General features: G+C 36.0%; 1 protein-coding gene across 2 annotated transcripts in view; it reads left to right on the forward strand.

Annotated features, from left to right (window-relative positions):
- The window catches only part of LOC308681343 (CUB and sushi domain-containing protein 1-like), a gene marked incomplete at its 3' end in the record, with an annotated part of 827,421 nt that overhangs the window by 426,086 nt on the left and 382,301 nt on the right, over positions 1 to 19,034 (forward strand). For both annotated transcript variants that reach the window (XM_081350146.1, XM_081350147.1), the window contains one exon: positions 9,515 to 9,627. In XM_081350146.1, the coding sequence (XP_081206272.1) occupies positions 9,515 to 9,627 (113 nt within the window). The remainder of the gene's footprint in view (positions 1 to 9,514; positions 9,628 to 19,034) is intronic.

Below are 19,034 nucleotides of genomic sequence, written 5' to 3' on the forward strand. Positions count from 1 at the left end.
TTAATTTTTGGCAGAGTATCCGAGGCACAAGCCCTCTTCTGGAAAGCCCTCTTATTTGCATTTAAAGGGGTCATATAATGGTACATGCACTTTTACAAGTTGATTGCACTGAAATGTCTGTTGGCAGTGCCTGTACACAACCATCCTATCATGATAAAAATCCATCCAGTGGTTTTGTTTTAATCTCCTTATATGTTTGACCCTCTCTGAAATCAAGCCGTTCGATATTGTGACGTCATAAGATCGTACGCCCCTCCCGCTATTGTGATTGACAGCTGTGTTGCAACACAAGACCCGCCCTGAGTGAGCTGTGACAGCCGTCTTAGTAGTCCGCCATTGTGGATATGCTGGAGCAGAATGGCGTCTAAGCGATTGTGGTGTTCTGTTCTTAGATGAAATAAGGAACACAGCAGTAATTTGGATGTTCCTAAATCCGAGCCGTTGAAGAGTTTTGTTTTTGAAGCGATATGCCCAAAGGATTGACGCGGGGATTCCCTCACGGGGATTCCCCACGATCGTCCATGCTTTCATGTTTGCGCGAATCATTTCACACCAGACAGCTTTACAAACGAGAAAAAAACGGATCGGTACCAACGTGTTCCTGCTGAACCTCCAGAAAATGTGAGTGTAATGTTTTATTAACCTTTATATTAGTATTTATAATAATCTATGCGAAATTTGCAAACCTTGCTGCAGGCTTCACAATGAATGCATCTAAGGTTTACACTCAGGGTACATTACGGCATGTTTTCTATGTACGACCTTCTCAATATAATTCATAATCCCACGTTTATAATGAACAACGCGTGGTTATTGTGTTAGAAACGGTGTATGCACAGAACAGAGGGGCGTGGTGAGCAAAGCTCATTATCATTTAAAGACACATGCACTGAAACGGCGTGCTGAAAACAGAGCTGTTTTTGACCAGGTAAAATTAGTGTTTTCTTACAATACTAATGAGAATTTTTAATTAAAGTATATTACAAACTTTTAATTTAGACCCTAAAGAATCATATTAGCTTGTACAAAAATGGCATTATATGACCCCTTTAAAGATATGCACTCAAAAACAGCATGTTTTTCCTTCCACTCAACAATGGAAACTTCATAGACACATTCTGGGGACACCTGAGACTTATATTACAAGGCGGCATAATAGGTCCCCTCTAAATGATTTGAAATCAAATAAATCCATGCCTGGAAAACTAGCCTTAATGTTCCAATTCAGAGTAATCAACCTTTTCTATATTTGTATTTATATGACCTCACCAAGGTCAGATAAATCCCATCACATAGAGCCTCTTTCACCTAGCTATCATCATATAGAGACTGTGTCTGTTCCCCGAATTTGGAAATCCAAAAAACATTTTAACCTAAGGTTAAAAATTTAATTGATGTTCAACAAATAAAAAACAGCTATAATACAGATGAGCAAATGCTAAAGCATGGGTTGCTGAATATTCGATCGCTTACTTCAAAAGCACTCGTTAATGATAAGATTTCAGATAATAACCTAGATGTGCTGTGTTTGACAGAAACCTGGCTAAAACCAAACGATTACATTACTTTAAATGAGACCACCCCGCAAGATTACTGTTATAAACATGAGCCTCGTCTGAAACGCAAACGGGGAGGTGGTGCTGTAATTTATAGTAATATTTTCAAAACCACTAAGAAATCAAGTTTTAAATATAATTCTTTTGAAGTGTTAGTACTTAATGTAAAAATATATAGTATAAATGATAAATCACGTTTGAGATTTGTGCTGGCTACTGTATACAGGCCACCAGGGCACCATACAGACTTTATCAAAGAGTTTGCGGACTTTCTATCAGAATTAATATTGACTGCAGATAAAGTACTAATTGTTGGTGAACACGCGTGTGTTTTTTCCCTAGACGTCGGTTTCTTTTGATTGTTTAATACTGGTTTTGCTTGATTTGTTAATAAATTGTTTTTTTGTTAAAGCATTTGGTTGTTTGCCTCTTTTATGTTGCGGTATATGAGCCAGCCGTAACAAATATACACATCGATAATGAAAAAGATGCATTGGGATTGGCATTTAAAGACATTGTAAAATCTATTGGAGTTAGACAACACGTGTCAGGACCTACTCATTGTCGTAATCATACTCTAGATCTAATATTATCACATGGAATAGATGTTGATGCCGTTGAAATTCTGCAGCAGAGCGATGACATCTCAGATCATTATCTAGTCTCGTGTAAACTTCATTTAGCCAAGGCTGCAAAGCCGACTCCGTGTTTCAAATATGTTAGACCTATCACTTCTGCCTCTAAAGATTGCTTTATCAATAATCTTCCTGATCAGTTTCATCATCTCAGCATCCCAGATAGCTTAGAAGAACTCGATATTGCAACAGAAACTTTTAACTCTCTCTTTTCCAGCACTTTAGACACAGTTGCTCCGTTGCGCTTAAAGAAGATTAAAGAAAATAGTCCAACGCCGTGATACAACGAGCACACTCGGGCCCTTAAGAGAGCAGCTAGAAAAATGGAGCGCAACTGGAAGAAAACAAAACTAGAGGTATTTCGCATTTCATGGAAAGAGAGCTCGATTGCATACAGAGAGGCCTTAAAAGCTGCTAGATCTGCTTATTTTTCAAACCTATTAGAAGAAAATAAACATAATCCTAGGTATTTATTTGAAACGGTGGCTAAACTAACGAAAAAGAAAGCTTCAAGCCCAGAAGTTTCCAAGCAACACAGCAGTAATGACTTTATGAACTTCTTCACTTATAAGATTGATAACATCAGGGAGAAAATTATAACTATGAAACCGTCTACTACAGTATCGCATCAGGCAGTGCATTGTAGTCTCCCTGAGGAAAAATTTGATTTGTTCGTTGTTATAGAAGAGGAAGAATTTACTAAACTCGTTAAATCATCTAAATCTACAACATGTGTGTTAGACCCTATACCGACTAAGCTACTGAAAGAAATACTTCCAGAGGTCATAGATCCTCTTCTTAATATCATTAATTCATCTTTGTCTCTAGGATACGTACCAAAAACCTTTAAGCTGGCTATGATTAAACCGCTTGTTAAAAAAACGCAACTTGATCCTAAAGAATTAGTCAATTACAGGCCGATCTTGAATCTACCTTTTCTGTCAAAGATATTAGAAAAAGCAGTGTCTTCACAACTGTGTTCCTTTCTTGAAAGAAATTATATCTGCGAAGATTTCCAGTCAGGATTTAGACCGTACCATAGTACCAAGACTGCCCTCATTAGAGTCACAAATGATTTGCTCTTATCATCTGATTGTGGTTGTATCTCTCTATTAGTGTTACTCGATCTTAGTGCTGCATTTGACACCATTGACCACAACATTCTTTTAAATAGACTAGAAAACTATGTTGGCATTAGTGGAATTGCACTAGCATGGTTTAAATCATACTTATCTGACCGTTATCAGTTTGTAGCAGTAAATGAAGAGATGTCTCATCGATCACAAGTTCAGTATGGCGTACCACAAGGCTCAGTACTAGGACCGCTGCTGTTCACTCTGTACATGCTACCATTAGGATATATCATTAGGAAACATGGCATTAACTTTCACTGTTATGCCGATGATACTCAGCTCTATATTTCTTCAAAACCTAACGAAACTTACCGATTCACAAAATTAACGGAATGCATAGCTGATATAAAAAATTGGATGACTAGTAATTTCCTACTACTAAATTCTGAAAAAAACAGAGATTCTAATTATTGGACAAAAAACTTCCTCACGTAATAACCTAGAATACTGTCTAACACTTGATGGCTGCTCTGTTAAGTCTTCGTCGTCGGTTAGGAACCTGGGTGTGCTCTTTGATACCAATCTTTCATTTGAAAGTCACGTGTCTAGCATCTGTAAAACCGCATTTTTCCATCTTAAAAATATATCTAAATTACGCCATATGCTCTCATTGACAAATGCGGAACAGTTAGTTCATGCGTTCATGACATCAAGGCTAGATTATTGTAATGCTCTACTGGGTGGTTGCCCTGCACGCTTAATAAACAAACTACAGCTAGTTCAAAACGCAGCAGCTCGAGTTCTTACCAGAACCAGGAAGTATGACCATATTTGCCCGGTTCTGTCAAAACTGCACTGGCTGCCTATTAAATATCGCATCAATTTTAAAATATTGCTGATTACTTACAAAGCACTAAATGGTTTAGCTCCGCAGTACTTGAGCGAGCTCTTAACGCATTATAGTCCTTCACGTCTATTGCGATCTCAAAATTCCGGCCAGTTGATAATACCTAGAATATCAAAATCGACTGCTGGCGGTAGATCCTTCTCCTATTTAGTACCAAAACTTTGGAACAGTCTTCCTACCATTGTCCGGGAAGCAGTCAGTTCAAAGCTAGATTAAAGACACATCTCTTTGACCTAGCATTCACATAATACATAATACATTACTGCATAGATTAGGTCAGCTGGAACCGGGAACACTTCCCATAAATCCTAATGTACTCGTTACATCATAAGAAGAATGTCCTCTACGCTAATTTTAGTGTATTTGTTTATCCCAAGGTTTTCCCGCAGCCTGCCGGATCCAGGCCGTATCCAGATCTGATGAAGGACCTTCGCCTGGACCCGATCCAACGCAGTGCTGAAGTGCCAACTAGTCTCTCCCTATGGAGGATCCCTTTACCACTCTACAGATAAAGCGTTGTCGGGAAACTCAATTCGCGTACCTTCCCCCGAATTGATAAAATAAAATACTGTATCAAAAATCAAAAAATTATAAGGAAACACCAGCACTTTGTTTAGGCTTGGTTTGTAGGGAATTCCAAACCTGCACACATATATTCAAACGCACATAACTATAGAACCAATTCTTAATGCGCATGTGACCGCCATCTGCGTTTCTCACAGGTTCGCGTTTAAAGTCTGTGTAGAGAGAATGGTGTCGTCTTAGCAGCCCCTAATTTAATAACAAATGATCGTTGCGACGGAAGCGAATCAATCAAAACTAACTTTAGCTGGAAAATAACTTTATTAAAGAACCGCTATAAAGCCAAAACAATCTCTGTTACCTTAAATTATACGTTTATCTCTGTAAAGCTGCTTTGATACAATCTACATTGTTAAAAGCGCTATATAAATGAAGATGACTTGACTTGACATGACTTTATTTTAATGGCATAATGCACACCTTGTGTAATAATCTAAAATACTTGTAAAATACCTTAAATACTTCTGTTTGCCTCACCTGGTGGGAATTTCACGAACAAGTGTCATATGTGACTGGTTTGTATTTAACGCAGCGGCCTCAGGGTGGCGGTGGTTATAGGCTTTTTTTTTGACTACCTACTGTACCACCCATAGAAAAGAGATGGAATCTAGGGGCATAAAGGAGTCCAGAGATATAAGACCAGAGTGAACAAGTCACATATAGAGGAGAAGCAATTCACTAAGATAGCGAGGTACTAATCCAACTAATAATTTACATGTGTAGTAGCCCTGACAGAGAACACCTTGGGGAACCAGCTAAGGAATTTCACCTGAACAGTGAAAAAATATATATATATATAAATGCGGAATTTGTCAACTGGCCAATATAAAGAATTTTGTGAGAGATTGGATAACTTGTAGAACCTCTTACTGCTCTTAACCTCTTACCTTATAGGCTGGAGACTCAGAACATGGAATTTTGTTGCTGTCTCTTCCAAAAGCACAATCATCTCCATTTGATGTTAAAGTAACCTAATTTTTGTCTAGGAGAAACATTTGAGATGTTAAAGAGATGTTGAGAGATGTTAAGATGTTCTTTCCTATGGGTATAACCTACATCTATCCCTCACAGCCTTGTTCCATATCCCTTACATGTCCTCATCTCATATATGCAAGTACCTGTCAATGTACTCACATTCGCAAAAAGTAACATTGTTGACAAGTTTGAGTGAGTAAGGGCAAAATGTACAAGATATTGTACTGCTGCAGGAAATGTTAGATGCCATGCACAATGTAACGAGTAATTGCTCATTACAAAAGTATTGGAGTAAAGACTACATATACTTAATCAAAACTGTAGTCAAGTAGAGAGTAAAAGTTGTTTTAAGTTGATACTCAGTAGCCTAAAATATACTTAAGTACAGAAACTTAATACATTTACTCAAATACTTTACACCACTGATGTGGACAAATGAAAATTCCTCTCATTTTTGGTCCTGGTATTGGGGTCGTTTTCTTGCCTAGTAAGAGGTATCTGTCATGTGTCCTAGCATGGGACGGTTAATACCGGGGCTCCGATGTTTTCAAAGCACTATTGTGTCACACACTGTACCGATGCTTGTATCGAAATGGCAATTCCACGTGATTAATGGCGTTTGAATCATCATGCAGTATCGGAAGGTCTGGACTGTTTTTCTTTTTCTTTTTTCTTTTCTTTTCTTCAAGCATTTAATAATAATAAAATAAAATAAAAAAATCGGAAGGTCCAGACAATAAAAAAAATGACAAGTTGGTGCTTCACGGCCTCATCTAATGCATACAAAGGGAAAGGATTATGGAGGAGGCATTATTTAAAAGTGCAACTGTGTAATTTTAAGCGGCATCTAGTGGTGAGGTTACAAATTGTAACCAACAGAAGTTGCGGTGGCCGACAGGAAAATATGCCGCCGTCTGAGACAGCAAAGTAGCCAGTTAAGCAATAAAGTTTCTTTACAAAGATAAATTAAGAAATTAGGTTTATTTAATTATTCAGTAAAACGATATGTTATTGCAAATATTATTGTTACTTGTTCACCATTGTGTCAGTGTATTATTTGCTGACTTTGGCTAGCTTCTTTGCATGAAAAAACATCAAAGTAATGAAACGCATTTGTGCGTTCAGGGCTCCTGTAGAAACATATCGGCACATTTCAATGTAAGGGGACCCGCGTTGTATGTCGTTAGAAATGGCTCATTCTAAGGTAATAAAAACATAATGGTTCAATATGTAAGGTCTTTATTCACCACTCAAAACATAGTTATGTATATGATACTGCATTTCTGTCAACAGATCCTCCTAAATATTACACAATGCACCTTTAAATGATTTAACACTACACTTCCCTATAACATAATTTATATATTTTTTTAAAACAGAACACCCAAAATATATATTTTTTTCAATTAGGCTACATTTACTATAATTATGATCACATACTTATATAATTTATACTATTAATCAATTATGTGAATCCGTTGATCAGGCTACACATGACACGAGTTGTGGTCTCATTGACACAAATTAATTTAGATGAGATTAGATAGAACTGTATTGGTCCCACACTTGTATGTCACAGACTTCCGAAGTTTTGTTTGGTCACATGCTTTTTTCTGCTCTGTGGTGATTTGTTAGATATGGTGGAGAAAAGATGTCACCAGATGTCACTAATACACATTGTGTTCGGCACAATTTGATGAAAGCCTCAAATGCTTCAGAAAGCCTTGGTTTCCCTTCACTACCTAGCAGCCTTATCTGTGTAACGTTTGCTGAGAGAAGAGGCAGAGAGAGAATCCACTTGCACGCAATTTTAATAACAAAACTCCACTTGAATAGACTGGAACATCTGACCCAAAACATTAACTCAATCCACCACAAAACAACGACTAGCAAAGCACAAGAGAAACACAAGGGCTATATATACACAAGGTAACAAGGAAACGAGAAACACCTGGGGAGACTAATCAACATGAAAAACTACAATCATGGCACTAGGACAGGAACTACAACAAAAGTCCAGACAAGACATGGGGAAATATATGACAATCTGATGGCACTGAACGTGTGTTTGTGTTGCTCCCAGTGGTGGATGAAGTACACAAATCAAGTACTTGAGTAAAAGTACAGATAACCTATTAAAATATTACTCCAGTAAAATATAAGTACTCTCAGCTTTACTTAAGTAAAAGTCCAAAAGTACTTGATTTTAATGTACTAAGAGGAACACAGTATGCAAACATGTTTATATCATTTGAAACTATAACAGGGGGAAGATGCATGGGCATTCATTTGCGTTATATTACTTAAACGTTCCTACCCCATACAGATAGTGACACACAAATGAGGATGTGAACAAATGTCCACATTTAAACATTTTAATGGGATTAAACAGCTTTTCCTTTTAGAGCAGCTTTAGTTCACAAATAACTAGCAGTAGGTAATACATAATAAAATTCATTAGTAACTTAATTTTTGTGGCATCAGTTGCACGCACATTCAAGCACTGACAATATCCCTTTTATTGGCTCATTTTGACCAGATAATTTTATTGAATCAGTGATTTGTTGACTTGTACACCTGCAATTGGATCAGTCCAATTCACAAATGAATCATTGAATCCAATTAATCTGGCTCACTGGAAAGAATCAACTTGTTCACGAATCAGACATTACTCTCCAGACATCACTCAGGTAAAAATGCTATACCTGTTTGGTAAACTTTGGTTACTTCAGTTATTTGAAAATTCAAATGTTTCTTATGAAATATAAATGAGACATTAGAAATGTTTTATGTACTTTTTAAGATCAAAAAGTAAAAGCAAAAACAACTCAAAAGCTCTCTGTGTACAGCAATAAAATTAGATGGATTGCAAATGGAAACTTTTGATGTCTTCTGAACTCCCCTAGAGTTTCTGATGATATCTTGGAAAGGGTTTTTTTTTTTTTTTTTTTTTTTTTTTTTTTTCAGATTAGCCCCATGATCACAAAGTTAGAACTTTCTATATGAACTCTTCTCTATGAACATTTCTCACCCAGTGCATCCAAAAGCATATTGTAGAGAAAATGTTTTTACATTAATTTATGCCTCCATTCTTACAGTACAGCACAACATGGTCTTCTACATGTTTTTTTATTTTTTTATTTTACAAGAAATCTGGTTATCTTAGATTAAACAACTGAGATCACCATTGTGTTTTATCAGCTTTGAGCAATAAAAATTTCCTGTGAGTTACAACTATCTTGATAATCACCTTTCTGTTCAACTACTAGGTGGAAAATGAGCTCAATTCAGGCTTTACATTGGTCTGAGATAACAATGAATCACCTTTAAAGATTTCCATTAATTTCGGGTGAATTGTTAGGGTCATATAACCACTGCTACTTAGTTGAGATCTCTGAGAAATGAGACCAGTTTATATATCTGGGCTTTCATCAAAGAACATGACTTTTCCTTCACTTGAGAGCCACAGCGGCTGGTATTTGTTACAGAGGACCCCCGTTTTATCTCCAGCTTGTTATAGTCATCTAAATCATTAGGGTGGTGTCAAAGGTAAGGCAGTACCATGGAGTCATAGGGCAGCTCTGTGTGATTGCTCCCCCTGAGAGCAACCGAGATGAGTCAGTCCTGCTCATTAAAAACATGACAAAGAACAAAGATATTTTGGAAAACTGCAGGAATGAATGACACAATGACCTGTTTCTTTTATGTGAAATTTTATGTGTGGTGGATCAAATTGGAATACTATACTGACGAACATTGACATTGCATTTATAATTTGAATTTCAGGTTGTCTGGCTTCATGTTGCCATCACCCATTGTGAGTTCAGGGTCGATTTTGGCACTCTGGTTTACTACGGATTTCGCAGTGAGTGCCCAAGGATTTAAAGCAATCTATGAAGGTAGGAAACATTGTTTTTTACCATACAATCCTAAAATGATTCTTGCGTGTTAAACGTAATTTTTTTTTTTTTTTGCCCCAGGTGCATTTGCTTAGTTCTGGTCTAGCCATATGCATTTGTGCCAACAGGATGGCAAACAGACGTGCATAACCAGACTTTTGACTATCGGCATAAAAATCTGGTCCTTATAACAGCATATTCTGGACAAGAACCTCCCCCTTAAATAAGAATAGACATTTTGACCAAATGTAAAGCAACCAACCACAGTTTGTTTTGTCTTTATGGGCCATTTAGGGGAGGGAATTATTTTGATGTGACTAGCTGTACATAAAACACAGAAATATGTGTAGACTAGGGGTGCACGATATATCGGCCGCCGATATAATATCGGCCGATATGGTCATTTTTTTTACACATCGGTATCGGTCCGATGTCAAAATAGGGCCGATGTGAACAGGCCGATATTTGACGTGTGAAGTTGAAGATTAAGTTACTGATGCTGACTCGTGCAGTGAACGCGCCTGAGAGAAATACACATTTCATACAGATGACATAAGCAGAGAACAGTCTGTTTTCTTTCATTTTGAATTGTTCTGTTTAAAAATAGATGTTTCAAGCTTTCTATATAGACTATGTCTCAGGTCTGTGAGGCAGGTAGGTTTCGGTTCATTTGAGACGCGCTTCAGTTCACGCGCTTTCGCCTCCATGTCCTGATTAAATATTTTCTAATATTTACGTTGTTTATTTTTGATGAAACATTGATCAAAATTAAGATACAATTAATACAAAACGAAATTAAATTTAAAGACAGGCTTTGTGCTTTCTGTTTGAGGTCTCTGTGAAAGTTTTAAAGCAGTCTTTGGACGTGCGTTACAGAGAACTGTCCCGTCAGTAACATTGTTAACGCAGTCCAGTGCGACTTATGATTTTTCCCTCTTCATGACACATTTTTGATTGATCGTTTTTTGACTCGTAGATATTTGAATATTGCTTGATATTTGATACCCGTTCGAATTTGATTTTTCTCAAAAGTGACCGCACGTGTGATTTGTGGATTACTGATAAGCGCGAGTGGAGAAACAGGCGTTTATTATTCATTCTGTGTTGAGAAACGTACCTTCATGTGTTACGTTATTGTGTTAATAATAACTAAAGTATCCTACCTAATTATGTTACATATTTATTTTGTATGAAAACTAGCGCGTTCGTTACTTATGGATTAAAAAGTAGGCTACCGATGTATCAGTGCTGCGCGAGCTGTCCCTCACAAACACGGACGCGCGCACACAGAGAGAGAGAGAAGATAATTGTAAAATGAAAAATTGACGGGCTAAGTTTAAATTTTGTTCTTGCTTGTTTTTTTTTTCTTTCAAAATGTCAGAAAGCATTTTGTATTATCCATCCGTGTTTTTAAAATTCGTTAAATGACGGACGTTTTACTGTTAACACAGCCCATATGTCGGATTCGTCTTATAGCATACTTGTTATTATTTTTAGAATAAGTGATTCGTTATGCTATTATTGGACTCCTGTCTATTCATTGTCAACTGTTTTCTATAAATATGTTTGAATTGGCTAACATTTATTCAGCTAATGCGTGTCCTGTTTAAAATGTGCAATGTTCAAAGGCAAAGACAGCACGTCACAAATAGAAGCCCTTTTCCCTGTGCTATTTAGTATCATATTTGGATATTGGAATAATAAATTAAGTAGCCTATCTTAATTGTACACAATGTTCCTGTTTTTTTTTTCCTGTTTTCTAAGGGTTTCTTAATTTTAGACAAGTTGACCAGCACACATTATATGCAATGCAATATAATGCATGTGTGTCGTATGTGTGACATATTTTGCATACAGGTAAAGGTGCCCAATATCAGTCATTTCTAAAGTAAAAAAAAAAAAAAGTGTTTTGGAAAATAGCTCTTTATTTGATAATCATTAAAATTTGTTTTCTATACAGAGATATCGACATCGGTAAATATCGGTATCGGCCATAACAGCAATATTAATATCGGTTATCGGTATCGGCCACAATTTTCACATCGGTGCATCCCTAGTGTAGACCATAGAATGTCATTCATAACTCAGAAAACAAAGCAGAATGTGCATTCTGCTCATCGATATCTAGTTTATTTGCTACAAAGTACGTAAAAAAACACAGCCAGAGTGATGCACACTGACTCCTACAACCTGCGTAAACCCAACCACTCCTATTGGAACAGAGCTATTTTCTGCCAGCTCTGTCTAGTTTTGTGTGCAATATGCATGAGGCGGTCATTGAACAGACTGGTCTGTGAGTGTGCCATCTGGGGCTGAGAATAAATAGCGCATGATTTTTTTTTTTTGGCAGATTAGGTTGGATTAAAGTGTAGTGGTGCATTTAAACACTCTAAGGAGATATGCTCTCTCTGGTTTAGTAAAATACTGTCTTTGTCCTACAGTGTTTAATTTGGTTTGCTAGTCCTCTCTAGATTTATTGTAAGGCTCAGAGAAACTAGATTTACACACCCTGCAAACTCATCAATAAGTGTTTGAGATTAGTTTAGGGATTAAAAGAGGCACCCCAGACTCAAATTGATGTAATTTCATTTGTCTTTAAAACCTAGAGCCATTTGTTTAATTCTAACAGGAAATGGTAGTGAATACTATATATATATATTAAAATAAAATAGCCCCACATCATCACATAGCCTTCACCATACCTAGAGATTGGCATGGGGTACTTTCCATAAGATCATCTCTCAATGCAAATCAAAGCAGCTATTAGGCTAACTGAAATAAAACCATGCCAATCTCTAGGTATGGTGAAGGCTATGTGATGATGTGGGGCTATTTTAATTCCAAAGGCCAAGGGAACTTTATCAGGATGCATAGTATCCTAAAAATAAAATAAAAAAAAATACTTAAAAATAAAAATCTGCCTGCTTCTATGGGAATTTAACATAGGGGTGTCCAAACTTATGCACCCTGTATTTTAAGGAAGAACATTTATTTATTTACGATACATTATTCATTCACAAATAAAATTGGTGTCCTTAAAGGTTGGATTTTTCCAAATTTTTTAAATTAAGGCATTAAGTTCAGTTTCCACAAGATGATTTTTTATTCCTCTTTTTAGTCAACTTTAGTATGGGTGTCTAAACTTATGCATAGCACTGTATATAAAGCAGAATATATATATATATATATATATATATATATATATATATATATATATATATATATATATATATATATATATATATATATATATATATATATATATATATATATATTCTGATCCAGAGCTTTCACCTCAACTTTACACGTTGGTGTTATACTGCATGTACAGCTGCAAAATGTGATTGCAGAAATAGAGTTTTAGGTAAAATGAGCTTTAAAAAAATGAAAGTTCTGTCCTCATCTTTTTATCTTTGTGTTGATCCAAACATTTATACTATTGTTGTAGGGTTTCATTTGGGAACATTTGAGGCTGAGTAAACATTTTCCTAATGGATATTTACATGTTTTTCATTTGTAAAAAAAAAAAAAAAAAAAGAAAAGTTAATAAAAAGTTGGTGCTTGGTGACCAGTATCTATAGGTCAGCCATGCCAAATGAGTTCCTCAGCTTTACTCCAAAAGCACTGTATGTTCAAGGCAAATATCTCTTTTTTTTATTTATATGAGCTTTAAATATCACTGCCAGCGTCACACTAGCTTCAGAGATTAATATTGTGTGAGCCGTTCGTAGGGCACAAGTCATAAACTTGCGACTTGAGACCCTATGGTTATGAATGATGCAGTTATTCACTATTCTGATTGACCTATCTATAAGGAGATCTATTTTTATGCTTTATTTTTCTTTTAACCTCGTCTTGAGCATGAACTATGGCAGTCATCATTCACATCGTAATTGCCTGAAGTCTCTTTAGGTGATAACTACGAGCAGCTATGGAAGGCTGCACTAGCAACGTCTCACGCATTTACTTCCATCTATTTTTTGGTGTCAGCTCTATGCCTGAAACACGTCTAGTTTTTGACCATATGGCCGTCACTGAGATGCTGCTGTGGGATGCTGATGTGTTGACAATGTGTGCTTTGTACATGCTGTGTGACAGAGATGATTCTTCCTGTGTAAGGTATTTTTCTCAGCTCCACTCTTATGTCCACAATTATGTCTCAGGAACTCTCGCCACAGCTCACATATGCACTCCCCTGCACTCTTCCCTTTTTTATAGGCCCTACTGTTAACCCTACAAAGCTTACAGTATCATATTTGATACGCAAAAGGCCTCTAAATGATCAACATGATCAAAATTTTACTATAGACTATACTATAGAAACTATAGAAAAAACTATAGACAGTCTACTACATGCCTTTTAGGGCCCTATTGTTTCCGCAATGCGTAAAACGCAGACGGAATCCAGTTAAAGCAGAATGTCGCAGACTTTGGTAAATGTGAATGAATAAATCATAAGTAATGCTATACACTTAATCAAATTTCAGTATGGACCAGTGACTCTGAATACTAAAGCACAAAATACTGCTATTTAAATATGAAGTCTGCTTGTTCTGTGTGTCTCTGTGCGAATAAATGGCACGGTTTGTTAAATGTACACATACTGAAAGTTTGAGTGATGCTCATAGTGTTTTCTACAGTGGCCGAGAGAGTTCAACATGCTGCAACTGAAGAAAACACACAAATAGAAAAAAAAACACCAGCAAATTAAGAAATCTTCATCAGTTTGACAACACATGTGCTGCAAATAATCACAAAGCAACCAAATACAGAAACGCGCTGAAAATAGCACAGACCACACTGCAAATGTTTCAAGAGGACCCCAGCAAGTGACGAACCTGGCTGGGAATATGCTTATTGTTCAATGTCTACTCATCAGTGGTGTGGTAGATTACCTGAAAGGTGAGTTTTTTGCTTATTTTAACATTGTGATCATATGTGAGTTGTGAGTATTTGCAGCGCGTTTCTGTATTTGGTTGCATTGTGAGTATTTGCAGCACATGTGTTGTCTTTATTTGCTGGCTTGCGTTTTCTTCAGTTGCAGCATGTTGAGCTCTCTCAGTCACCGTAGTTTTCAGCATCTCACTATATGAGGACACTCCACATGAACTTCATCTCCAGAGCTTCCATGTTTTAATTGCTTTGCAGCACTTTGTTTGAATTGTTTATACTGTACATTGTTCAATGAACAGTTCAAACCATTTTAATTTTTCCAACTATTATTTTACCTGTCAGAATTTCCAGGGTTAATGGAAGAAATGTGTTTGATGGTCCACATTGCTTTGTTTACTGTTGCTTTTAATTTGTTGATCACCATGTTTGCTGTTGTTTAGCCCACAATGTAATTGGTTTTTGAAATGTGTGTAAAATAAGGTATATGATTTCTTTCCATTTCCTTGGTTTTATGTGTATTAGTTGAAGTTCAGTAAAGTCATCACCTTTTTATAATTTTCAGTTGGTGTGTGAACTTTCCCTGTAATGCATGTGGAATACGCCTCTCACCCCATTACAGCCCAATCCATCAGGTTAATGGTATTTTGTATAGGTGGTTCCTCTGGTGGCCAAATGTGTATGGCTTAATCTAACTGAATAATGTTTTTTGAACTTTTTGTGGTTTTGTAGCCACTATGCCTGAAAATCCATCATAAACTTTGCTTTTGGTGTCCAGTTTAAATTAGCATGGGAAAAGCTTGCTAAGGCAGCAGACATACTGTATTGGGATTCATGACATATCAGTAGCAGTGAGTAGAGAGATGGGTCATAGTCACAATGCTTATGCTGCCAATATAAAAATAATTAACATTGTGAAGATTGTATTGTCATGCACTTTGCAACTAAATTACTTGTCAGAAGAATTGTAAACATTATTGCAGTTAATGAATCGATTGATTGAACATTGATCAATTTATCATATTGCTGGTACTGCTGTTTTTATACTTGGTCAATGTAAAGCTTTCAATTTTGTGCGCATAGCTTCCCAGCTTGAATGAGATGAACAAATCAACAAGGGTATTTTACTGATATCACTCTTCTTTTATTTTAACATTCATTAATGATGTTGAAAGGCAGGGGTTTCGATATCACGATAATATATTGTGAACGATTATGTCTCCACGATCTACCTTTGAAGAGAGATTATAGTATTGTGCTACAGTGCATTCTATCAGTTGAAGTTTTTGCTCCCACATCCAAACATACCATACAACCTGAGGTACTTTCACATCACATTTAGAAACACAGCTGTAGGGTTATGCTCTAGTGACATTGCAGTTCTTCGCCATCACAAACATTTATCATTTGCATGATGAGTTTTAAAACCCCTATACGTGCATAGATCGCCGACGGCCCCAGATTATTGTTGTTCTGCATTCACCTCTTGATCTGGAGTAACATTAGAAAGATTAAAGTCTCCAGCTTCGATATTTGACCACTGTTTATGATAAAACTGGCTTGCAGTGACATCAATTTCTGGTCAGTTTGTGTGTAAATTCAAGTTTTGAATCAACATTTTCCACTTCTGATGTCATTTCTAGCGTGAAATTACTACTGTAGTAATTAAATATTTGTTTAGCTCTATTTTGCTGTAGATCATTAAACCCTTACACTGCCTCAGAAGTCTGTCCAAAATCAATTTCGTGAGGTACCTTGGTGCGCAAACGCTGCCTACAGAGTCACTGCCAGTAAGGCAGCGAGGCATTAAGTCAGCTGCCTAAGTTTTCGGATGCAGCCATGATCTCAGCGCTCTCTCGTTCAGCTTACAGCTGTCAATCATCTTACGTGAGTCAACGTGATTATTATTATGATTAACATTATACATGCTAAGCAGGAGTAGCGATTAGCTGCATATAAAATGCTAAATATAACATATTTCAGCAACATTATATGACTAAAATCCACATTAGATCACGATCGGAAGTTAATACAAACATTCAATGGTTGTCAGTCAGTTTTGAGTAAAAGGGTCATTTCAATCTTTTAAATTGTGTCATGTAGCTTGATGCTAATTGTAGATCTAATGCACCTGTCGCACCAGGAGCCATAATTAAAATTGTTTAAAGAATTAACATAAAGTCCCAAGAATATGTTTTTTTGTTGGTGTTTTCTTGAAAGACTTCAGATAATAGGTGGATTTATGTATAGTGGGATAAAATTGGTCTAGATGGGCTAGCCATATAATGACAGAATAAAGGCTAATGGCTGAATCCAAACAAAAGAATAACAATAAAAGAATAATGAAGATTAAGTCTCATTCATGGCAGAGGTGTGAAATGTTCATTGAGCGAGAACAATAGAACATTAAATGAGAAGTTCTCCTCACCAGACATTAGACAGTAGACTGCAAATGGGTGTTTAAAGGGCAATTTTTTTTATTTTATTTTATATTTTATTAGCATCAGCCTTCTCTAAAAAACTCATGACATGATCTTAGAAAATATTATACATTTATAATTTTAGATATATCATTCTCAGATTTGAAATTAAGCATGACCACACTTAGTTGTGGTTATAAATTGTTATACTGTACATCCACGTAATATGTTTATGCGTTTAAAAATTATGTTCTTAATATTTTTGTTTTTTATGTTTTAGCTTATATATCCCCATATTAATAACATTCAGAGTAATTCTCAGTCTTGAACTGTAAACGCTCAAGTGTTGGCTTTCTAAATATATGTTGCTTATATGTCTATTCAGAATGACTTATGAACAGCAACCTTTTTATTTTTGGTATGTCATTTATACATCTATTATGATACGTGTAGCTATGTTAGATCTGTGCATTAGGACTTAAAGTGACAGCAGCCCAATAAACTTATTGCTGTTGGTTATTAACATTATTCAAACAACAAAATACAAAGAGAAAATCATCACTCACTGCTTTTGACTGAATAACTCTGAATAAAGCTTTAAGAATCATTGTATATTTAATTAATACAGTGAAGTCTATTTAGTGTTATATTTTTACATTTGTTTATTAAATTTCTTGAACGCTACTGTTACAGTAAATACACCTACTGTAGCTGAAAATATTAATGCACAGTTTATTTACATTTGTATATTATATTGTATTTGGATCTGTTATTATAAAAAAACAAAAAAAAAAACAAAAAAAAAACAAATACTAATAAGATTTGGTTGTCACTGTTTTTTTTTTTTAAAGTTGGAAAAAAATCATGCATTCTGAATATTTACATCAAATTGCTTCAGCACATTCTCTTGACTCTACAGCAAGACAACCATATCTTCCGTTCAGCCCTTTCTATTTGAACCAGAGTGTTACACAATTAAAGAGGATAATATAGAAGATAATACTCAAAATGTACATGAAAATGTAGAAATTCAAGAGGTAAGGAGGGGGCAAAATCGATTGTGTCTGAGCTGCAACTGCTCATCTATGCCAAATGAGAGGGAAAGTGTTTGTTGTAAAGAGCTCTACCTTCTGTCAGCAGCTGTTCAAGGTCATTTTTATGGGGTCTACTAGAATACTGTACATTTACATAATTGAATGTAAAAAACACTCATTATTTTTCTCATTTGCATTGTTGCAGCACCTGTTTTCACCCTCTGTGTTACAATTCTATTCTTTAGATCGCAACAAAATAAGGGAGACGCCGCACACAACCGCTGCATAAACAATAAGATAAACATGAAATGTCAAGTAATCAGTGTAAATGTTAGTCAGCGTGTCAGCATGTGATTGTAAGTAGCAAGTACAAGTGACATCAGTCCTACAGAACATAAACAACAAAGTTTCAAATCAAAAACACTGTCATAGGGTAAGATGGATCAAACGATAACTCTGATGCAGCTGCGGTCTCCCGTAAACCCCACATCCCGTAAGTTGATCAAACACCAGCAGCAAGCAACTCTCCCCTCCATATCTGTTTGACGTTTGACCCAGTCACTTTTAAAGCTCCATGGTTTAATTCAGGTGTAGAGCCACGTCCTTTCACCAAATCAACTAACTCAGGGACAAATGCATGTGCTGCAACCCAATTCACCTACTTTTACTACCTCCCTAAAAGTAGGCTTATGCACTCTTTTTGTGAAGAAAAAGTGCATACTTTTGAGTGTGTAGCAGAAGAGTAGACAAGCTTTGGGACATACTATTTCGTCATAACTGCGTCTTTATTCAGCTACGTGTCCTAAATCATCTTGTTACAGTTAGAATCTTCCACATTCAATTTAATTTCCTACCATTTCTGAGAGAAATGTAGTAGCACGTTGAACTGCCACTCGTGGTTCTTTCATGCAGAGAACTCATTTGCACAATTATGCATTTAAAAGTTAATGACCAAAACGTATCTTTACAAAAGTTCACAATGCTGTTGCAGATTAATCATAATGTGGATTACATTGAATAAATATCTTTTCATCAGGTAAGATACTGATAATTAATCACTCAG

This window comes from Scardinius erythrophthalmus (assembly GCF_964197995.2).
Source record: "Scardinius erythrophthalmus genome assembly, chromosome: 21".
Classification (NCBI taxonomy): Eukaryota; Metazoa; Chordata; class Actinopteri; order Cypriniformes; family Leuciscidae; genus Scardinius; species Scardinius erythrophthalmus.